Below are 24,657 nucleotides of genomic sequence, written 5' to 3' on the forward strand. Positions count from 1 at the left end.
TTGCGGAGCGAAAGCAACGAACGTCGTGGGATTTGCATTCTCTCTCTCCAAACTCACGCCGTGCGTGTGTGTGTGCGTGCCGAATTAGCGCGTTCAGCTCACGCGACAAACAAATGCCGATGAGGCTGTCACGGGCGGTGGCGGCGGTGGGCGAACGACGCGTTAATATCTATGCGATCTGTAATCCACGAAAATAAAAAAAATTTTCGTTGTTAATTTCCTCCCCGTAAATAATGTGACGACGATGAAGTCTGTTGAAATATACGATGTACTACTGCTACCACTACGCACGCCGCTCAGTGAGATGGCGGGACAAGTGATGGAGGGTCCGCCACCGCGATGCCGTATCACTCACGCTCCGCAGAGCAGATCAAGAAAGTAGTTCGTCGTCGACCGCTCAAAAACCGCGTTATAACGGTGGGATTATTCAGTGTTATAGCGGGCGGTTGTGGCAGACAACCGCCCGCTATAACGCGTCCACCGTGGAGATGGAGCGGTGAATCCGGCTCGTGCGGCGGTGTCTTCGTGGATTGTTATACAACTGGCTTAGTAGTCGTGGTTCTGTTCTTTTTTTAAAGACAAATGCGTTTGCGATGGACTAATCATCCACCCTTTTATTAACGCCAAAGATGGGCCACTAACGGAGGTCCAACCGAGGTTGGAAAATGTGAATGGCATCGGCTCTGTCCCTCCGTCTGTCGCTCCATCCATCTGTTTATTTGTCTGTCCATCTGTCCGATCGTCGCATCGGGCAGCCACTGTTGGGCTTCACCAACATCGATGCTCATCAGCAATTATTGCAACGCAAGCGATGGCACGCGAGCGTGTGAGGGTATTCCCCGCGCGACCCCAGCCCGCCCACGTGTTCCGCAGCGTGGCCGTGCCCAGGACAGATGGACACGCGGTGACCCCCAGTGAACTGTCGACTTCTGAGAGTGTTGCCGACGATAGCCTCGCCCGCCTCCACCCACCCACCCACTCGACCGACCATCCCACCCCTCCTCCTCCGACCTCTCAGACACTCGCTACACGTGCGTTCAGCGTCAACCGATAGAACGCACGCCGAATGGTGGCGACTTTCACCCCGTTGACGAGAGGGGGATGCCGCCTCCGAGACGCAGAAGAACCGGGACGCATCGTGGGCACGGTGAAGAGGTGGTGATGCCAGATGATCGGAGGACACGCTCACTCGCTCACCCACATACTCACCCACCTACTCACCCACATACTCACCCACATGCTCTCTAACTCACTCGAGCATTCACTAACACCCCCACTCACTCACCTACTCAGCCACCTACTCACCCACCTACTAATCCACCTACCCTCTAACTCACTCGCACACTTACCAACACCCCCACTCACTCACCTACTCACCCACCTACTCACTCACCTACATACCCACCTACTCACCTACTCGCACACTCACCTACATCCCCACTCACTCACCTACTCACTCACCTACTCAGCCACCTACTCACCCACCTACTAATCCACCTACCCTCTAACTCACTCGCACACTTACCAACACCCCCACTCACTCACCTACTCACCCACCTACTCACTCACCTACATACCCACCTACTCACCTACTCGCACACTCACCAACACCACCACTCACTCACCTACTCACCCACCTACTAATCCACCTACTCACCCACATACTCTCTAACTCACTCGCACACTCACCTACACTCCCACTCACTCACCTACTCACCCACCTACTCACTCACCTACTTACCCACCTACTCACCTACTCGCACACTCACCTACATCCCCACTCACTCACCTACTCACTCACCTACTCACCCACCTACTCACCCACCTACTCACCTACTCGCATACTCACAAACACTCACTCACCTACATCCCCACTCACTCACCTACTCACTCACCTACTCACCCACCTACTCAACCACCTACTCACCTACTCGCACACTCACAAACACTCACTCACCTACATCCCCACTCACTCACCTACTCACTCACCTACTCACCCACCTACTCACCCACCTACTCACCTACTCGCATACTCACAAACACTCACTCACCTACATCCCCACTCACTCACCTACTCACTCACCTACTCACTCACCTACTCACCCACCTACTCACCTACTCGCACACTCACAAACACTCACTCACCTACATCCCCACTCACTCACCTACTCACTCACCTACTCACCCACCTACTCACCCACCTACTCACCTACTCGCACACTCACAAACACTCACTCACCTACATCCCCACTCACTCACCTACTCACTCACCTACTCACTCACCCACTAACCCACCTACCCTTTCAATCGTTCACTGCATCGCACGCTTTCAGATGCGCTCCTGCGGCCGTCTGGAACGCTCTTCCTTCCAATAATTAGGAAGCCACTGGAGCTATGCACTTTCAAATCATCTCGATGTGGACTGCTCTACTCAGCTACCCCGATATAACCTCGCTGTGTTCTGGTGGAACGCGCTCGACTGCTCCACTCAGCTACCCCGATACAGCAGTGGAACCTGACCTCTGAGTTGGTAATCGAGGCCTCGCCCGAGAGAGTGAGTTCCTTTTTGCAATTTCCGATCATGAATTTCCTGTGTAAATGCCAACATGTAATGGGAATATTATATATATATTTTTAATATATATGTGTATTTCAGTGTTAGCGATTGTGATCAGAGTGATTTAAAATATTTTTTATCGTGGCCAGCGGTGGTGTTAATCCATCCCAGAGTGGGTGGCGTGCACCTAAGTGGTAATTATTTTGAGGTGAGCGGTGGCGGGGGCTGGGGGCTCACCACCTTGTCAAGATGACAGATAACAGTATTAACGGGCGATGGAGGAAGATTAGGGCTATTTAGACAAGAGATAAAAGTAAAACAAAAAAATCACGACGTTTCGGAGGCAACACAAGCTTCCGTCTTCAGGTGTGTGTTGCCTCCGAAACGTCGTGATTTTTATTGTTTTATTTTTATTAATTTTAATTTCATTTTTTTACCTACGTGACTTTACCGAAAGAACTATGAGTATGAATCCTTGCAGTCACGAAAGCTTCAAATCTAGAAGAGATAAAAGGTTTAGAGCGATGCCAGACGAGATAAGAGACGGGAGATTATGATGTGTCTCTTTGTGTTTTGTTTGGGTGTCCCTCACCCACCGCACCTCCGACGGGCACGTTTGGCTAAGCACGGCGCGAAAAATAAGTTCCGGCCTAATAATAGGTTACAAAAATAAGTTGCAACATGATAATTAGTTCCAAAATTAACTTCCAAAAATAAGTTCCAACGTAATAATAATAAGTTGCCAAAATAAGTTGCAGCATAATCATTAGTGCCAAAAATAAGTTCCAAAAATAAGTTCCAACGTAATAATGAGTCCTAGATTTGAAGCTTTCGTGACTGCAAGGATTCATATTCTTAGGTTTTTTCGGTAAAGTCACGTAGGTAAAAACATTAAAAAGTAAAATAAAATAAAAATCACGACGTTTCGGAGGCAACACAAGCTTCCGTCTTCAGGTGGAACCGTCACAGCCACGACAGCTGTATCAAGTAAATGAGAGATTGCAGGAGCTACCACTGAAGACGGAAGCTTGTGTTGCCTCCGAAACGTCGTGATTTTTATTTTATTTTACTTTTTAGTGTTTTTACCTACGTGACTTTACCGAAAAAAACCTAAGAATATGTAATAATGAGTTACAAAAATAAGTTCCAAAAATATTCCGATGCAAATTCCTTTGAGTAAATATCACGGGAGAAGAGCCGAATGGAAGCGAGGCCACGATTACCGAAGTCTGTGAGGGATGGCACGGGGCAGACACAGAGATGGAGAGAGAAAGAGAGATGTCCATTATCTTGGCATGGGTACCCAAGCGATTTAGATTCAGGCGGGGTGCCACGGTGGCTAGGAGATGTTAACTACCTCGCCTGGTATACAGGAGGTCGTGGGTTCGATCCCGACCCTGACGCTTGCTGCATATTTGGAGTTTGCGTGTCTCTCTCTCTCTCTAATCATCACGGTGGCGAGGAGATGTTGACTACCTCGCCTGATATACAGGAGGCTCTCTGTGTAAGTCCATGATGTCTGTGGCTCTCTGTGTGAGTCCATGATGTCTGTGTGTCTCTGTGTGAGTCCATGATGTCTGTGGCTCTCTGTGTGAGTCTATGATATCTGTGGCTCTCTGTGTAAGTCCATGATGTCTGTGTCTCTCTGTGTGAGTCTATGATATCTGTGGCTTTCTGTGTGAGTCTACGTGTGTGGGTGAAGTCGATGTTTTTGGTGTTCTCGCCCCATTGTTCTCGAATCTGCGGGGAACCTCTTGAGCTGCTTGGGGCCGGCGAGCGTTTTGCTTTGGTTGCTCCGCGCGCGTGCGTCTGGCGCGCGCGCGGAGCACCAGCTGACTGGCGATGGGCAACCGAACACAGAGAGCAGCACCCCCCCCAACACCCCCCCTGCTGCCCCTGCCCCCGCCCCCTGCCCCCCAGCCCCACACCCACCCACCATCTCCAATCTCTCACGCCGAATAGATTGGAGATGATACTCTTTGGCTCTTTTTTTTACGATCAGTGGAAACAAGAAGATGCTCGGTGTGTTCTGCACTTTGCTTCGTTCATCATTTTGTAATTTTTTTAATGCTTTGCTTTATGTTGAGAAGAAACGCACCGATATATAAATGTATAACAGCGGCGCGACCGCGTTCGGGTAATCGCGCGCGGCGTCCGACGTTTCGTGCCAGGAGCCTTCTTCCCGAGCCTGAATTCTGAAAATTCGACGGGACGGGGGGGGGGGTCAGGGGTTGAGAGAGGATGGGGGTTAGGGAGCGAGCGAGCGAGCGGTGCTGATTGTTACTGACCTCTGCGCTGCACCTGCGCGCGAAGGCAGCGGATGCTGGACATGATGTGTGCCCTGTGGGCCGCGTTACGCACGCCCAGCTCGCGCAGCTGCGCCTCCGATAGGTGCAGCAGATCCTGCACACCGGGGGGGGGGAGGGCAAGAGGGGTTTAGGGGCGAGACGTCCGCTGAGCCGTGCCGTGCGTGGAAGAGTAGGCCAAGTTTGCTCCCTCGAGTTGTGAAGGCCCTTCCCGACAGCTGCGTCCACGGAGTTGTGGCTATCGCAAATGAAATCTCGACGAAGTTGGCTGATCACGTGGGCATTTAAAGCAGCAAATTGCTCGAAATGCGCGACGTCGATTCTAAATGTGGAGGAAAAACCCCGGAAACAAATCCACGCGACCACGGCGAGAGAGAGAAGACACGCAAACTCCAAATATACAGCAGCAGGCGTCTGGGTCGGGAGCGAACCCACAACCTCCTGTAGACCAGGCGAGGTAGTTAACATCTCCTAGCCACCGTGATGATGATGATGATGAGAGAGAGAGACACAAAAACTCCAAATATACAGCAGTAGGCGTCAGGATCGGGAGCGAACCCACGCCCTCCTGTATACCAGGCGAGGTAGTTAACATCTCCCAGCCACCGTGATGATGATGATGAGAGAGAGACACACAAACTCCAAATATACAGCAGCAGGCGTCAGGGTCGGGAGCGAACCCACGACCTCCTGTGTACCAGGCGAGGTAGTTAACATCTCCTAGTTACCGTGATGATGATGATGAGAGAGAGAGACACACAAACTCCAAATATACAGCAGCAGGCGTCAGGGTCGGGAGCGAACCCACGACCTCCTGTGTACCAGGCGAGATAGTTAACATCTCCTAGTTACCGTGATGATGATGATGAGAGAGAGAGACACACAAACTCCAAATATACAGCAGCAGGCGTCAGGGTCGGGAGTGAACCAACGACCTCCTGTATACCAGGCGAGGTAGTTAACATCTCCTAGCCACCGTGATGATGATGATGAGAGACACGCAAGCTCCAAATATACAGCAGCAGGCGTCAGGGTCGGGAGCGAACCCACGACCTCCTGTATACCAGGCGAGGTAGTTAACATCTCCTAGCCACCGTGATGATGATGAGAGAGAGAGACATGCAAACTCCAAATATACAGCAGGCGTCTGGGTCGGGAGCGAACCCACGACCTCCTGTGTACCAGGCGAGGTAGTTAACATCTCCTAGCCACCGTGATGATGATGAGAGAGAGACACGCAAACTACAAATATACAGCAGCAGGCGTCAGGGTCAGGAGCGAACCCACGACCTCCTGTAGACCAGGCGAAGTAGTTAACATCTCCTAGCCACCGTGATGATGATGATGATGAGAGAGACAGAAACTTCAAATATACAGCAGCAGATGTCAGGGTCGGGATCGAACCCACGACCTCCTGTAGACCAGGCGAGGTAGTTAGGGGATTAATGAGTCAACGTGATGTATGCATGCGCATTATGCGAGCCCTTTGATGTCGTCCGTCCACTCCATTGTGTCTTAAAATACACACAATACACACAATACACACGCGTGCCAACAAGGACACTCAATTGATTTTGATCGTGTCGGAATTCTGTGCAAAACTAGCGACGACTGGCCAAGACTAATAAGAGAATCTATCGAAATTGAAAGAAGTAAATACAATTTTAACCGTTCAGATAGCTACCGTCTTAGTGCTGCGTCTAAGCGAATCATCAAACAACACATTGTTTAAATGCATGCCTATACAGGCCACCATAGTTCAATAGGGATTACCGTTGGTACGGTTATTTTAATACACACAATGGACAGGAAGGGCAAGATCAAAGGTCTCGCAATGTACGTTGACTCATTATTCCTCCCCACCCACACTTTTCACAAGAGCTCAGAAGCGTAGTCAGCACATCTACGCCTCTATATAAGGAACGAAACAGGTGGACTTCTCCATAAATCTGGTTGTCGCCTGATGAAGCTAGTCTATGGGTCTATCTATGATTCTATGGGTCTCTCTGTGAGTCTATGGGTCTCTGTGTGAGTCTATGGGTTTCTACGTGAGTCTATGGGTCTATCTATGATTCTATGGGTCTCTCTGTGAGTCTATGGGTCTCTGTGTGAGTCTATGGGTCTCTGTGTGAGTCTATGGGTCTCTGTGTGAGTTTATGGGTCTCTGTGTGAGTCTATGGGTCTCTCTATGAGTCTATGGGTCTCTCTGTGAGTCTATGGGTCTCTGTGTGAGTCTAGGGGTCTCTGTGTGAGTTTATGGGTCTCTTTGTGAGTCTATGGGTCTCTCTGTGAGTCTATGGGTTTCTGTGTGAGTCCATGGGTCTCTGTGTAAGTCTATGGGTTTCTACGTGAGTCTATGGGTCTCTCTATGAGTCTATGGGTCTCTTTATGAGTCTATGGGTCTCTGTGTGAGTCAATGGGTCTCTGTGTGAGTCTATGGGTCTCTGTGTGAGTCTATGGGTCTCCACGTGAGTCTATGGGTTGTACCGGGGTAGCTGAGTGGAGCAGTCCGCGTGTTCCACCAGATCACGTTGTTGATTTTTTTTTCGTCAACAACTTGGCTCAAGCACAGACCCATTTCTGACCATTTACAAAGCAATTGAGTCCGTTATCTCGAGTCAATATACAAATGCTTAATTGCACTTGCGTGTGTTATTTTTCTTCTTAATTTTCCGAATTATCGCGACGCTTTTGGGACAGATTATTTACATTTCTCACGAAACAATGTTCATTATAATGCAATCATCACCATCAGCCGTGATCAATCCACTGCTGGATGAATTCTCCAGGAGCCAAGTCATCCTCATCCTTTAGAATCCTCCCCCCAATTCCCCCTCCCCCAATCCCCCCTCCCCTCCCCCAATCCCCCCTCCCCTCCCCCAATTTCCCCTCCCCCAATCCCCCCTCCCCTCCCCCAATCCCCCCTCCCCCAATCCCCCCTCCCCCAATTTCCCTCCCTCCCCCAATCCCCCCTCCCCTCCCCCAATCCCCCCTCCCCTCCCCCAATTTCCCCTCCCCCAATCCCCCCTCCCCCAATCCCCCCTCCCCAATCCCCCCTCCCCTCCCCTCCCCCGAAATCCCCCTTCTTCTCAACCCCATCCTCCTTCCTCACCCCCCCCCCCCTTCATTGTTAAAAAAAAGAACCAATCAGCGCGTTGGTAAAGCGGCTCATCGACCACGCAGAGTGCAACATCAATGGCAGCTACCGCCCAGCTGGTTACAAACTCACGCGCAAAGACAAAGATCCCCCGTGTAGCCTTAACCGGCTGTTGGGGCAAGTGCTGTTTGCATCGAGTAGCAGCGCCTACGACGGCCGGAGGAGCACGCGAGGTGATGGGTGGCCAGCACCACGCCCGGCCGCCTTTGTCTCCCCAGTGGTGATGTTTACTACACACCGCACCAGGTACTCGTTTGAGTCTAACGAAGAGAGGTATTCGCTTGCGGTGTTGGCCGTGAGCGGAAGTCAAACCCGGATTTGACGGATCCGTAGCAGAGTGCGCTAACCTCTGCGCCACCGTTCCTCCACAAATTGACTTCAAATTGCGCACCACACCCCACACACACACGCGCACGCACGCACGCGCTCTCTAAATAAAACAAACATCGTATTTGCACTTTTGCTTACCAGGCCTCTGCCGTGTCCGGCTACCGCTAATGCCATTTGTCGGGGCTAACGTTGCAATCATTAACATGCCGGGGGCCGAATGAGGCCGGTTCCATCGTTTGCTCTCCTCTCTGCGTGAACGCTGGACGGACACGTTGTGGATTACGCCGTTCGCTGGCCTTGTAAACCACTTCCAAAGACAAAGATCCCCCGGGTAGCCTTGCAACAGGTCGTTGGGGGGCAAGTGCTCTCAGCGAGCAAGCACCTATGAAGACCGCCACACACTCGAGCACCACGCCCGGCCGCCTTTGTCTCCCCAGTGGCGATGTTTACTACACACCGCAACCAGGTACTCATTTGAGGCTGAGTCGACCTAGGGGAGGCCCATAACCGGTTCAGATAATCGTCACTGGCCACCCACCCCCTCGTGCGCCGTGCCGGCCTTCATAGGTAAGCTATACGCTAACAGCACTTGCCCCGACAGTCTGTTAAGGCTACACGGGGGATCTTTGTCTTTGTGTGCGTGTGTGGGGGGAGCGGTGGAGTAGCGGTCAGCGCCACGAACCCGGCGACCCGAGTTCGACTCTCGGCCCGCACCAGTGACGATTATCTGAACCGGTCCCCGAGGTGCCTCCTCTACGTCTACTCGGCCTCAAATGAGTACAACAGCGGTGACAATAGCGGGACGAGGCGTGGCGCTTGTTAACCCACCCCCTCGTGTGCCTTCATATGTGCTACTGCTAGTCGCTCACAGCACTTGCCCCAACAGTCTGTTAATGCTACACGGGGGGTCTTTGTTTGTCTTTGTAAACACTCGCACGCAAGCAAATGTGTGCCACCGTCCGACTTCCTGAGCTGCGATTTGCGAATGAAAACAAGGGAAGGGTAACGGCTTCCTCCACCCCCCTCCCCTCCATCCCCATCACTCTCAGCCTCACCACCCCCTCCATCTCTCACCTCCCTCTCTCTCTCTCGATCTCTCTCCTTTTTTTTTTTTTTTTTTTTTTTTTACGATCAGTGGAAACAAGAAGATGCTCGGTGTATTCGGCACTTTGTTTCGGTCATCATTTCGTAATTTTTTTTTTTTTTTTTTTTTTTTTTTTTTTAAACGGGGCTTTATGTTGCCCTCGCTCGCTCGCTCTCTCGCTCACTCGCTCTCTCGCTTGCTCGCTCTCTCGCTCGCTCTCTCGCTCACTCTCTCGCTTGCTCGCTCTCTCGCTCTCTCTCACTCGCTCTCTCTCTCGCTTGCTCGCTCTCTCGCTCTCTCTCACTCGCTCTCTCTCTCGCTCATTCTCTCGCTCACTCTCTCGTTATTTACGCCGCCCCCCTCGCAGTCCTATGGCCTCCGACGGGTAGCTCATAACAGCATGCAGAGCTCCCCGTCATCTGCCACGGAGCACACGGCCTCCTCCATCGCCCACTGCTCCTTGAAGGCCGGCACGGCGTGGGTCAGCCGCGCATGGCGGAACTCCAGCCACACCCTGGCTCCGACCAGAGCGCGGAAGATGCCCAGGCTGCTGGCCGGACGTTTCCCCTCCAGGGCCACCTTCCTCGCCCTGTAAATGGCGAGCTTGGCGTAGCCGACAAGCACGTTGACCAGCCCCTGAAGATGTTGGGATCCGTCGCCCTTTCGGTATCCAAAGATGAGGACCGTCGGGGAGAAGTGGAGGCTGAACTTTAGGAGGATGTTTCTCAGGACCTTGAACAGCGAGTCCAGGCTCTTGCACTCCACGTATTGGTGCGCCACCGTCTCCACTTTTCCGCAGAACCGGCACTCCGGGGGCGTGTCAGTGAAGCGCGCCAGGGAGGCGTTGGTGGTGACGGTGCCGTGGGCGATGCTCCAGCTGAGGTCGCCGATGCGGTTGTACGTCGGGCTGGAGTAGAGTTGCCTCCAGCGAGGCCTCTCCGGAGAGATGCAGGGCAGGGCTTTCCTCCAGGCATGGTCCTTATGGCTCCTCAGGGTGTCCTGTTGGTGAAACCGGACCATGTAGGAGTAGAGCACCTTCCTCTTGACATTTGCGAAGGCCACCTCTGGTAGGTCCTCCAGCCGGCACAGGTTGTGATCCGCCTTCGCTTGTCGGCATTGGCGACGCAGTGGCACGACGGAGAGCTCCGGTGGAGGGGGACCGAGAGGGGCCTCGTCATCCCCAACGCCGATGGGGGGCGTTCTCCCCGCTGCCGCTGAGAAGGCCACCTTGGCTTCGGCCAGGATCCGGGCAGCCACCCGGAGCGATTGCAGCCCTGTCTTTGCGGCCATGTCTGCTGGTCCGAGCCACCGGCCCCGTGTTCCAGGCTCCACCAGATCTCCCATCCTGGTGAGCCGCGCGTTGGTGAGGCGCCTCTCCATGCCGGGGGTGGCGTTGGTGGACGGCAGCTTTGTCTGCGGGTTCCTGAAGATCGGTTCGAAGACCAGATCCTCGGCCGATTGCGGCTGGTTCAGCCTCCTGACGGCGAGGGAGCTCCACGTCTGCAGGACGCTCCTGTAGAAAGGTGGCAGCTGTCCCAGTGGGAGGCCCTGCAGGTCCATGTAGAATAGTTGTTTGGAGCACTGCAGACCCCCCAGCTGTTTGAGTAGGAAGGAGGCCGTGACGCTCCAGGCTGGTGCAGGGGTGGTGGCGTGCAGGAACTTTTGTGCGGCCTGCAGTCGGAAGGTGGCCAGCTGACTCCGCACGCACACCAGCCCGTGACCGCCCTCGTCCAGTGGCAGGGCCAGGACCCCAGCCGCGACCCGGTGTCCTCTGCCCGACCAGAAGAAGTCGAGGACTCGCTTCTGAAGCGCGTTGACGAGGCTCATGGGGGGGTGCAGGGAGAAGAGTCGGTGCCACAGCATGGACGTCACCAGCTGGTTCACCACCAACGTCTTTGTCCTGAAGGTGAGGAACTTGCACAGGCGACTCCAGGTGCCCAGCCGCTCCTTCACCTTCCCCTCCAGCTCGACCCAGTTCCTTTGCGGTGGTTCCTCCTCTGGTCCCAGGAAGACCCCCAGGTGGTGCAGGGATGTCGTGCATCCCTCTCACAATCTCTCCTTTTCTTTACGATCAGAGGAAACAAGAAGATGCTCGGTGTAGTCGGCACTTTTCTTCGTTCAACATTTCGTTTCTTTTTAATGCTTTGCTTTATGTAAACCCCCCTTCCTTTTTTAATGAAAGATTTCACAATAGATTTCACGTTCTGCTCTCCTTACCCCTTCCCTCTCTCTCTTCCCCCTCTTTCTACCCCCCCTCTCTCTACCCCCCCCCCCCCCTCTCTGAACCTTAGGAGGATGTTTCTCAGGAACTTGAACAGCGAGTCCAGGCTCTTGCACTCCACGTATTGGGTGCGCCACCGTCTCTCCTTATCTCTCCCCCCCTCCATCCCTCTCATCTCTCTCTCGATCTCTCTCTCTCTCTCCTTATCTCGTGAGGGCCCCCCCCCCCCCCGCACCGTGAAAAACTCAACAACTTTGCGACGCTGTTGCTGATTGCTGCTAAACTAAACTCCCGTGTGTTTTTTATTTTATTTTACCAGGTAAGCCCCAACCCCCCCCCCCCCCCCCCCCCCCCACTGAGCTGCGACGGAGCTCGAGGTCAGAAGCGACCTGGCCACAGCTGACAGCTCAGCGAAAGTGGCTCATCATCGTCGTCATCGTCATCGTCATCATCGTCACGTGGACAGTTCTTAGCAGCAGTCCGGGGTGGTGGGGGGCGGGGTGGTGGGTGGGGGGGGCCGGGGTGGTGGGTGGGGGGGGGGGGGCCGGGGTGGTGAGTGGGGGGAGGGGCCCAGGGTGATGGGTGGGTGGGAGGGGCCGGGGTGGTGGGTGGGGGGGGGGCCCAGGGTGGTGAGTGGGGGGGGGGGCCGGGGTGGTGGGTGGGGGGGGGCCAGGGTGGTGGGTGGGGGGGGGTCCGGGGTGGTGGGTGGGGGGGAGGGGCCCAGGGTGGTGGGTGGGTGGGGGGGCCCAGGGTGGTGGGTGGGAGGGGCCGGGGTGGTGGGTGGGGGGGGGGCCCAGGGTGGTGAGTGGGGGGGGGGGGCCGGGGTGGTGGGTGGGGGGGGGCCAGGGTGGTGGGTGGGGGGGGTCCGGGGTGGTGGGTGGGGGGGAGGGGCCCAGGGTGGTGGGTGGGTGGGGGGGCCCAGGGTGGTGGGTGGGGGGGGTCCGGGGTGGTGGGTGGGGGGGTCCGGGGTGGTGGGTGGGGGGGGGGTCCGGGGTGGTGGGTGGGGGGGAGGGGCCCAGGGTGGTGGGTGGGTGGGGGGGCCCAGGGTGGTGGGTGGGAGGGGCCGGGGTGGTGGGTGGGGGGGGACCCGGGGTGGTGGGTGGGGGGGGACCCGGGGTGGTGGGGGGGGGGCCCGGGGTAGATTTAAGAGCGACGTTCCGATGGGCGCGGAGTTTAACTATCGCGAGTAAATCAAACCGGAGGGGGGCGGGGGGTGTGAGGGGAGGGAATGGCAATTGGTGGGCAACATCCAGGCCCGCGTTGTGATCTCGCATAACGAAAAAAACATTCAACGTGGGATCTTTCTTGCCCAGTTTCAAAGTATAAGAAATGTTTTTTTCCCTTTCTGGCAATATTTACCAGAGCATGCTTGATTTTTATTTGCACGTTAATGCAGACATGATTTCTTGCAAAAAAAAAATCCGTTTGGGGTTTGAACATCTCAACACACGTTTTATTGCCAGAAAGTGTAAAAAAAATTCTTATATATAGATAAATATATTTATAAATATTAAAAAGCAGAGGTGTGGACTCGAGTCATGTGACTTGGACTCGAGTCAGACTCGAGTCATGAATTTGATGACTTCAGACTCGACTTGGACTTGCATAACAATGACTTTGTCCCACCTCTGAGGTGTGGACTCGAGTCATGTGACTTGGACTCGAGTCAGACTCGAGTCATGAATTTGATGACTTCAGACTCGACTTGGACTTGCATAACAATGACTTTGTCCCACCTCTGTTAAAAAGTGCTACTTTATCCGACTGTGTTTCTGTCATGTTTTCTTTTTCCCTCCGTCTCGCGGCGTCGCCTGGAACCCCGTGTCACCAACCTTGCCCCGCAGACTTCAACCATTTCAGTCGCAATGGGGGGGGGGGGGGGGGGTGACGAATGGCCACCAAAATCCCCGCTCCCCCTGCCCCCCAAACAGAGACAAACGCGCGTCGTTCAGAGCCGTACGGCGTTCGCTCAATGGCCATCTCGCTTTACGACCCCGCACAGATGGCTCTTAAGGCCCAGAAATATCTCTCTCTCTCGCTATTGTCGCATGCTCCCCGGCGTTCGCCTAAATTATTTTGCTCTGTGGCTCGCAGATGGCAGTGAGGTGGCGGCTACCGAGATGTCAGTTTACTCCACTAAACTTTTGTTGTTGTTGTTGCTGCTGCTGTTGTTGTTGTTGTTGCTGCTGCTGTAGTTGTTGTTGTTGAACGATTCCTGGCTCCGCATCTTGGGAAGGAAAATTCTCTGGCTGATTTTTTTGTCTCCGTAATCGCTCAGGTCTCGTACAGTTGTTCAGATCTTGCGATTATCGTCGTCGTCGTCGGCGTCAGCAGCAGAAGCGACCAGCGGCGACGTCCGGGTCCCCGGTGCCAACACAATCCGGACAGTTGCACCGCTAGCGAGCGGGTAGGCGAGTGAGTGAGAGAGAGAGATAGTGGTTGAGCGGGTGGTTGAGTGAGAGAGAGAGAGAGTGGTCGAGCGGGTGGCTGAGTGAGTGAGAGAGCGAGTGGTCGAGCGGGTGGCTGAGTGAGTGAGAGAGTGGTCGAGCGGGTGACTGAGTGAGAGAGTGGGCGAGAGAGTGAGAGAGGGAGAGTGGTCGAGCGGGTGGTTGAGTGAGAGAGAGAGCGAGTGAGAGAGAGAGAGAGTGGTTGAGCGGGTGGTTGAGTGAGAGAGCGGGCGAGAGAGCGAGAGAGGTCGAGCGGTCGATCGAGTGAGCGAGTGAGCGAGAGAGCGGACGAGAGAGAGAGTGGCCGAGCGAGCGAGCGAGACTGCCCGCTCCGACTCGTGCCTAATCGCCGAGACATCTGCAACCAGCAGCAGCAGCAGCACCTGCCGCCACCACTGCCCCCTCCTCCTCCTCGCGTGACCCCGGGCGCTCGGGGTCAACTGGCTGAGAGGCGGCCGGTGGTCAGATTTACGGCCGAGAGGCTCCCGCTCGCTGCTCGTTGTGCGGAGAAGGAGGGAGGAGGAGGAGGGGGGCCATTGCGACGATGAACAGCAGCGAGACATCACGGCGCGGTGTCTGGCGCACTCATTCATTCGCCTGTTGCGCCGTCTGTCCAGGGATGCCAGCATGTCGCTAGTCCCGCTGCCTCGCAGAGCGCGTCTGTGCCAAAGCCTGAGGCGTGCAATTGTTGGTGAGAATCACGAGGAATTTTAATTTTCGATTTAAAGCTTTCGTGACCGCAGGGATTCATCTTCTTGGTTCTTCCACGTGAGGACGGTTGCTTGCGTTGTGGCCGAAACGTCGTGAAAATTGTATTTTAATTATGTTTTATTGTTATTATTTTATTATTTCTATTCTACGTGACTTTACCGAAAGAACCAAGAAGATGAATTTTTATTTGTCGCTGGAGGAGGAATCCGATGAGCCGTGAAGCTCTTTTCTTTTAGCAGATGTCCGGCACGAGGTCAGAACGTCACAACAGCAGAAACAAGACGACAATGAACGCGATGGGAGTGCATGCGTATAGGAAAGGTCAACAAGTTACTCGCGTTGTAAATGTGGTGGGTTTACTCTCCAACACGCAACCGGAGTGCTGTACCCGTCACGGATTGGCTGCGTCGGGTGGTGGCGGGTTTAACGACGCATTTATGTTTCTAGATTTGAAGCTTTCGTGACTGCAAGAATTCATACTCGTAGGTTTTTTCGGTAAAGTCACGTAGGAAAAATAAGTAAGTAAATAATAATAAAAATTATATAAAAAATAAAACAAATACAATAATAAGCACTTATTTTATTATTTATTTCTATTATTTTTTCTATTTTTTACCTACGTGACTTTACCGAAAAAACCTAAGAGTACACATATCTCTATTATGGGAAATAAAACGAAATCTTCCCAGGTGAATCCCACCAAGTGATCGGCTACAGAGTGTGAGTGAGTGAGTGGAGTTTGTGTGTTCTACCCCTGTTCTACAGAGTGTGAGTGAGTGAGTGTGGGGAGTTTGTGTGTTTTACCCCCTGTTCTACAGAGTGTGAGTGAGTGAGTGTGTGGAGTTTGTGTGTTCTACCCCTGTTCTACAGAGTGTGAGTGAGTGAGTGTGTGGAGTTTGTGTGTTCTACCCCTGTTCTACAGAGTGTGAGTGAGTGAGTGGAGTTTGTGTGTTCTACCCCCTGTTCTACAGAGTGTGAGTGAGTGAGTGGAGTTTGTGTGTTCTACCCCTGTTCTACAGAGTGTGAGTGAGTGAGTGTGTGGAGTTTGTGTGTTCTACCCCCTGTTCTACAGAGTGTGAGTGAGTGAGTGTGTGGAGTTTGTGTGTTCTACCCCTGTTCTACAGAGTGTGAGTGAGTGAGTGTGTGGAGTTTGTGTGTTCTACCCCTGTTCTACAGAGTGTGAGTGAGTGAGTGTGTGGAGTTTGTGTGTTCTACCCCTGTTCTACAGAGCGTGAGTGAGTGTGTGGAGTTTGTGTGTTCTACCACACCCCACCTCGTCTACTGAGGTTTTCCTGCGTGTTCTCCAGTTTCCTCCGGTGGCTAAAAACAACAACCCCCGTAACAATGCGACTGATGTCAGCCGATACACAATGCCGAAGAATTTACACCGCAAATTACTCGACTGGGGAATCACACGCAGCAGGAGCAGCAGCAGCAGCAGAAACAGGAGCAGGAGCAGCAGCAGGAGCAGCAGCAGCAGGAGCAGCAGCAGCAGAAACAGGAGCAGCAGCAGCAGCAGGAGCAGCAGCAGCAGGAGCAGCAGCAGCAGGAGCAGCAGCAGCAGCAGCAGGAGCAGCAGCAGCAGCAGGAGCAGCAGCAGCAGGAGCAGCAGGAGCAGCAGCAGCAGGAGCAGCAGGAGCAGCAGCAGGAGCAGCAGCAGTAGCAGCAGCAGGAGCAGCAGCAGGAGCAGCAGGAGCAGCAGCAGTAGCAGCAGCAGGAGCAGCAGCAGCAGCAGGAGCAGCAGCAGCAGGAGCAGCAGGAGCAGCAGCAGGAGCAGCAGCAGTAGCAGCAGCAGGAGCAGCAGCAGTAGCAGGAGCAGCAGCAGCAGGAGCAGCAGCAGGAGCAGCAGCAGCAGACAGCAGCAGCAGACAGCAGCAGCAAAATGCCTCGACATTTGCATCGAGCTGCTCAACATCTAAACGATACAAATATTGAACACAACACACACTCAACTATACTAATATATAACACACAACACACACTCAACTATACTAATATTAAACACACAACACACACTAAACTATACTAATATATAACACACAACACGCACTAAACTATACTAATATTAAACACACAACACGAACAGCACGAGAAGTGTGCAGAGCTGTCGGGGTTTCTCAGGAATCCAACTCCTCTCGGAGCCCCTCCCTCCTCCCCCTGCCACCCGCATGTCCCCCCCCCACCTGCCCCCCCCCACCTGCCCCCCCCCACACCTGCCCCCCCCCCACACCTGCCCCCCCCCCCACACCTGCCCCCCCCCCCCACACCTGCCCCCCCCCACACCTGTGTCACCCACAGCCGACTCCCTCGGCCAACCGCTGAACCGCCACGGCGGAGAAAAATCAGCGGCAATTGTCTTTTACTCACTCACCGTCACGTGACACCTTCTATCCCTCCACTCCCTCCCTCAACTCCGTCCACTCTCTCCCTCCCCTCCCTCCCCTCCCTCCCTCCACTCTCTCCCTCCCCTCCCTCAACTCCCTCCCCTCTCTCCCCTCCCTTCCCTCCCCTCCCTCCCTCCCCTCGCTACCTCCACTCTCTCTCCCCTTTCTCCCTTCTCTCCCTCCCTCGCCTCCACTCCCTCCACTCCCTCCACTCCCCCCTCCTTCCCTCCACTCCCTCCCTCACTCCATCCCTCCATTCCCTCCACTCCCTCCACTCCCCCCTCCTTCCCTCCCCTCCCTCCCTCCACTCCCTCCACTCCCCCCTCCCTCCACTCCCTCCCTCCACTCCCCCCTCCCTCCCTCCACTCCCTCCACTCCCTCCACTCTCTCCCCTCCCTCCACTCACCCTCCCCCTTCCCCTCCCTTTCAACGTCTAAACTTCCAGCGAGATTACAGCAAGAGAGATGGTACAGATGGCGTAGACGCAAGGATAGAGATGGCGTGAGATGACAGAGGAGATACAGGCGAGAGATGTAGTGAGTGAGAGATGTAGTGAGAGAGATGTAGTGAGAGAGATGTAGTGAGTGAGAGATGTAGTGAGTGAGAGATGTAGTGAGTGAGAGATGTAGTGAGAGAGATGTAGTGAGAGAGATGTAGTGAGAGAGATGTAGTGAGAGAGATGACATAAGGAGGAGGGGTAACCTAAAGCTTGTTTTAGCCAACTTCCATCATGGACACTGCTCGCTGTACCGTCTAAGAAACAAATATATAAGTAACAGAGAATAGTGCAGGATGATATCCTAGTAGCACAAGCTGCACGTGTAGTAGCTGCACGTGTAGTAGCTGCACGTGTAGTAGCTACACGTGTAGTAGCTGCACGTGTAGTAGCTGCACGTGTAGTAGCTGCACGTGTAGTAGCTGCACGTGTAGTAGCTGCACGTGTAGTAGCTGCACGTGTAGTAGCTGCACGTGTAGTAGCTGCACGTGTAGTAGCTGCACGTGTAGTAGCTGCACGTGTAGTAGCTGCACGTGTAGTAGCTGCACGTGTAATAGCTGCACGTGTAGTAGCTGCACTACGTAGTAGCTGCACGTGTAGTAGCTGCACGTGTAATAGCTGCACGTGTAGTAGCTGCACGTGTAGTAGCTGCACGTGTAGTAGCTGCACGTGTAGCAGCTGCACGTGTAGCAGCTGCACGTGTAGTAGCTGCACGTGTAGTAGCTACACGTGTAATAGCTGCACGTGTAGCAGCTGCACGTGTAGCAGCTGCACGTGTAGTAGCTGCACGTGTAGCAGCTGCACGTGTAGTAGCTGCACGTGTAGTAGCTGCACGTGTAGTAGCTACACGTGTAGTAGCAGCTGCTGCTACATGTGTAGTAGCTGCGCGCCCCGCACTTTCAAGGGCCCCGCGCTAAATGCTTTCAAGCTCTCAATTCCGGTTCAGTGACTCTGCACTTGCTCTATTACTATAGTACTATACCGCCTTCAACTTTAACGAACGATTGGGTGTGTAAGGCTAGCGATTTGTCGTATTATCCGGCTGTATATCAAAACAAAAAATACAATTACTTTACTATGCAAGTTAAACATTTGTGTTTTTTTATTTGTGTTTTTTTTTTATTTAGGGCCCCTTTATAACAAGATATGCTACAGGTCACGCACTTAGTTTTATCCGGCACTGACAGAGACACGTCTTGAAACGTGAGTAGATTGACACAGTGGGGGGGAGAGTGGCTGTAATGACAACTACAACAACAACAACTACAACAACAACCCACAACTACTACACCAGCTGCATCAGGAATCAAACTGCAGACTTCACGCAGAGCGGCTCAGCAGCTGGTGGCCAAAGCTCCGAGTTGTGCCCCCTTCATGACAACCAGCACCATGAGATGTGTTGTCAACAACGGGTGTAAGAAACGCGTAAATAAACACGTGCTCAAAACACGGCTTCGTTTGACAACCACCACCATGAGATGTGTTGTCAACAACGGGTGTAAGAAACACGTAAATAAACACGTGCTCAAAACGCGGCTTCGTTTGACAACCACCACCATGAGATGTGTTGTCAACAACGGGTCTACGAAACGCGTAAATAAACACGTGTTCAAAACGCGGCTTCGTCTCGCTTTCACGAAAATTCTTTCCATTCACGTTCCACGTTTCATTGCAATTCGACGCGAGCGGTCCGACGTCGCGGGCACGCAGAGAGGTGACCACCACACGGAGCTGCCGTGGCCGCGTGTTGTGCGAAGACGAAGAGCGGCTCCCCCCCCCCCCACCCCCCCACAGCGCTAAGTGTTGGAGACCGTGGGCGGAGTGGCGACGCGGTTGGGGCGACAGGAGCCGCGACAGACAGACAGACTCTATACTCTTAGTTCTTTCGGTAAAGTCACGAAGAAGGGAAGTAATAAAATAATAAAGATAAAACATAATAAAATAATTCTCACGACGTTTCGGCCACAACGCAAGCAGCCGTCCTCAGGTGAAAACCAGGTCTGTCGAGGCGACAGCGTCTGAATGAAACAGCACACGTGCTTGGAGCATGTATATAAGCTGGGCGCCAAGCACGTGTGCTGTTTCATTCAGACGCTGTCTCCCCGACAGACCTGGTTTTCACCTGAGGACGGCTGCTTGCGTTGTGGCCGAAACGTCGTGAGAATTATTTTATTATGTTTTATCTTTATTATTTTATTACTTCCCTTCTACGTGACTTTACCGAAAGAACCAAGAAAATGAATCCCTGCAGTCACGAAAGCTTTAAATCGAAATTTAGACTCTATACTCTTAGTTCTTTCGGTAAAGTCACGTAGGTAAAAAATGAAATAAAAATTAATAAAAAATAAAACAATAAAATCACGACGTTTCGGAAGCAACACAAGTCTCCGTCATCAGGTGGGACCGTCACAGCCAGATTTGCTGCATCAAGTGAGGGAGGGATTCAAGATGCAAGCTCTTAAGTACCAGTTAAGGGGGGAGGAGAGGGGGGGGAGGGGCTTATCAGAATGTGGTAGCCAATGAATGGAACGTATCGGGAGGGGGGGGGGGCTAAAAGAGGGACGGGGTACTCGTGGTCGTGGACGTGTTTGTGTGCAAGTCACTGTGGATGTACATAATAGAAAGGAACGAAAATGCCCATGTTTATACCAGTGTTGGCTGACAGACTCTAGGCTGCGACCGTGCGAGACTAGTCACATGGTGGGGCCCCACGTGACCCGATTGCCGTACCCCCTGAGCTGACGATGTCGCTACTACGACACTGGGACGTCATCGTAATGACGATGATGATGCTGATGATGATGATGCCGATGATGATGATGATGCCGATGATCATGCCGATGATGATGATGCCGATGATGATGATGCCGATGATGATGATGATCATGCCGATGATGCCGATGATGATGATGCCGATGATGAGGATGCTGATGATGATGATAATGTCGATGATGATGATGCCGATGATGATGATGATCATGCCGATGATGCCGATGATGATGCCGATGATGAGGATGCCGATGATGATGATAATGTCGATGATGATGATGATCATGCCGATGATGAGGATGCCGATGATCATGCCGATGATGATGATGCCGATGATGATGATGCCGATGATGATGATGATCATGCCGATGATGCCGATGATGATGATGCCGATGATGAGGATGCTGATGATGATGATAATGTCGATGATGATGATGCCGATGATGATGATGATCATGCCGATGATGCCGATGATGATGCCGATGATGAGGATGCCGATGATGATGATAATGTCGATGATGATGATGATCATGCCGATGATGAGGATGCCGATGATGATGATGATGCCGATGATGATGATGTCGATGATGTTGATGATGCCGATGATGATGATGATGATGCCGATGATGATGATGCCGATGATGATGATGCCGATGATGTTGATCATGCCGATGATGATGATGATGCCGATGATGATGATGCCGATGATGTTGATCATGCCGATGATGATGATGATGATGATGCCGATGATGATGATGCCGATGATGATGATGCCGATGATGATGATGATGATGTTGATCATGCCGATGATGATGATGTCGATGATGTTGATGATGCCGATGATGATGATGCCGATGATGATGATTGCCGATGATGATGATGCCGATGATGATGATGTCGATGATGTTGATGATGCCGATGATGATGATGCCGATGATGATGATGCCGATGATGATGATGATGCCGATGATGATGCCGATGATGATGATGCCGATGATGATGATGCCGATGATGATGATGCCGATGATGTTGATCATGCCGATGATGATGATGATGCCGATGTTGATGAGAGAAGTCCAACAGAACGGCGCAACCTCCCCCCACCAAAACAAAAAAAAATCCGCCGCCGCTCGCATCAAGAGAGCGGGAACGCTGAAGTGGCTAATGTAGAACTGCATCCGAGGTTAGCCTCGAGTGACCTGCGGTCAACCCAAATCGAGGGCAGCACTTTCTCACGGCTGGAGAGCGCGGGGCGGGGAGGGGGAAGTGGGGGGGGGGGGAGGTTGTTTATTTATTTATTTAATTCCCGAGAGTGTAAACTCGGGAGACAAAGGCGGCCGCGCCTGATCTTGGCCACCCCCCCCACCCCCCCCCACCCCCCTCACAGGAACTCGCTCCTCAGGGCACTTGCCCCTCAAGTCTGCTGAGGCTACACGGGGCACCTTTGCCTCTCCAGCGGGTCACGTGTGTGCCCGTCCACGCTGCTTGCCGGGTCGTTGTTGTTCACCAGGCCGCGTGCGATCCCCCCCCCATCACCCCTCCCCCATCACCCCTCCCCCATCACCCCCCCCTCCCCCATCACCCCTCCCCCATCACCCCTCCCCCATCACCCCTCCCCCATCACCCATCACCCCTCCCCCATCACCCCCCCCCTCCCCCATCACCCCTCCCCCATCACCCCTCCCCCATCACCCCTCCCCCATCACCCATCACCCCTCCCCCCCACCTCCCACCTTGGCACGTGGCGGCTAAAATGTCAACAGCTGACTTTGTGTTCAGGGGTGGTCATCGCGCGCCCCATTTCGTCCGGGTTGGCGGGCCGCGAGAGTGGATTCACACGCAGAGCCAGAGACCCATAGACTCGCATAGAGACCCATAGACATATATAGACCCATACACTCACACAGAGACCCACAGACTCGCATAGAGACCCATAGACTCACACAGAGACCCATACACTCACACAGAGACCCATAGACTCGCATAGAGACCCATAGACTCACACAGAGACCCACAGACTCACACAGAGACCCACAGACTCGCATAGAGACCCATGGACTCGCATAGAGACCCATAGACTCACACAGAGACCCACAGACTCGCATAGAAACCCATAGACTCGCACGGAGACCCATAGACTCACATAGAGACCCATAGACTCGCATAGAGACCCATGGACTCGAATAGAGACCCATAGACTCACACAGAGATCCATAGATTCACAGAGACCCATAGATATATATAGACCCATACACTCACACAAAGACCCATAGACATATATAGACCCATACACTCACACAGAGACCCACAGACTCACATAGAGACCCATACACTCACACAGAGAGCCATAGACTCACACAGAGACCCACAGACCCACATAGAGACCCATACACTCACACAGAGACCCACAGACTCACATAGAGACCCATACACTCACACAGAGAGCCATAGAGTCACACACAGAGACACACAGACTCACATAGAGACCCATACACTCACACAGAGACCTATACGCTGGCGAATCTCTGCACATCGGAAACGCTGCCGGTGAATGATGAAAGCGGGCAGTGGCGTGCCCACGTGGTCCATGGTTTGAGATATTGCGGGCGGGAGCTCGAGGCGAATCTCACTTGGCAAGCGTGGCCTGGCCAAGATTGTTGGGATGTTCATTTCGACGACCTTCGGCGACGGGGTGGTGAGTGCAGATTTGCATCTTCAAAGTGGTGCCACTTCAGATGAAGACCGCCCTCCCCCCCCACCCGTGTAGCCTTAACAGACTGTCGGGGCAAGTGCTGTGAGCGAGTAGCAGCCCCTATGAAGGCCGGGACGGGGGGGGTGGGTGGCCAGCACCACGCCCGGCCGCCTTTGTCTCCCCAGTGCTGATGTCTATGTCAATATTTGGAAGCCACTGGAGCTACGTACTTTTGAGTGTAAGTTGAAAATCCTAGATTTGAAGCTTTCGTGACTGCAAGGATTCATGTTCTTAGGTTTTTTCGGTAAAGTCACGTAGGTAAAAAATGTAAATTAAAATTAAAATTAATAAAAGTACTTTTATTAATTTTAATTAGAATTTTTTTTACCTACGTGACTTTACCGAAAAAACCTAAGAAGTTGAAAACCCGTTCCTTTATAGCTGCCTTCTTGTGTTTAGTTTATTGTCCTCCCCCCCCCCACACCTGCTGTTTGTAAGGTTCTGACCCCGTGCCCCAACTCGACATCTGTTTTTTAAACATTTTTAAAACAGAGCTTCATAGCTCATCAGGATTCCTCCAGTTGTAAACAAATATTATTGAGCGTGAATTCAAATCTTTCTGCAAGTTGAGGGCCCTCTTGCGCGACACTGCCCTCTGCTTCGAACGGGCATGCTCAATGGACACTGTGTCTCTCGCTAGCGCCGCGTGAAATTCCTGACATTCTTTGCAAACACGTGGAGAGTTACCCCCCCTACAACCCCCTACCCCCTCCAAACTCCCGTCTACGAATCAGCGTCTGGTCGCGATTCCAGTCAAGTTGAGTTTTTTTTAGCCAGGTGAGAACTCTAGACGCCGGCATGAGTGTCGTTTGCACGCGTGAGTGAATGGGTGAATGAGTCAGTGAATGAGTCAGTGAATGAGTGAATGAGTGAATGAGTCAGTGAATGAGTGAGTAATAATGTTGCGTCTAATTAGTTGATTGTTTAACCAGATAAGAACTCAAGCGACAATGGTGAGTGTCAATTTGCACGAGTGAGTGAATGAGTGAATGAATGAGTAATTTTGCTGTGTGTAGTTAGTTGATTGTTACTGATAGGAACCTCCTCAGCCCACATGGGATTATTGTGTCCGTCCCTCCGTCGTGCATCCAAAAATGGGAGGGGTGGGGCGGGTGGAGAGGGGCTGGGTGGGGAGGGTGGGGCTGGGTGGGGGGTGGGAGGGGTGGGTCTGGATGGAGAGGGGCTGGTCACCCCGTGGTGCCCTTATAAAACTCAACGTTTAACCTACTCACGCCGGCTTGTGCCCGCCCTCACAGTCGGCCATATTTGCGGAATACACCACGCCGCCGTTGACCCTGCAGGCCATTGACCGAGCAACCCAACGTTCCTACCAGCGTGAGTGGAATTTGCACGACTGGGTGAATGAGTGAGTGAATGAGTGAGTGAATGAATGAGTGAATGAGTGAGTGAATGAATGATGACGCCGTGGAGTTAAATGTATTT

The 24,657-nt window shown here is 53.1% G+C and overlaps 1 protein-coding gene across 1 annotated transcript in view; it reads right to left on the reverse strand.

Moving 5' to 3' along the window:
- The window catches only part of LOC133354622 (breast cancer anti-estrogen resistance protein 3 homolog), a 126,605-nt gene that overhangs the window by 79,163 nt on the left and 22,785 nt on the right, over positions 1-24,657 (reverse strand). Inside the window, exon 3 of the mRNA XM_061571620.1 lies at positions 4,846-4,960. Within this exon, the coding sequence (XP_061427604.1) occupies positions 4,846-4,960 (115 nt within the window). The remainder of the gene's footprint in view (positions 1-4,845; positions 4,961-24,657) is intronic.

The sequence above is a fragment of the Lethenteron reissneri genome, chromosome 48, assembly GCF_015708825.2.
Source record: "Lethenteron reissneri isolate LAM-NWPU_2019-01 chromosome 48, ASM1570882v1, whole genome shotgun sequence".
Taxonomy (NCBI): domain Eukaryota; kingdom Metazoa; phylum Chordata; class Hyperoartia; order Petromyzontiformes; family Petromyzontidae; genus Lethenteron; species Lethenteron reissneri.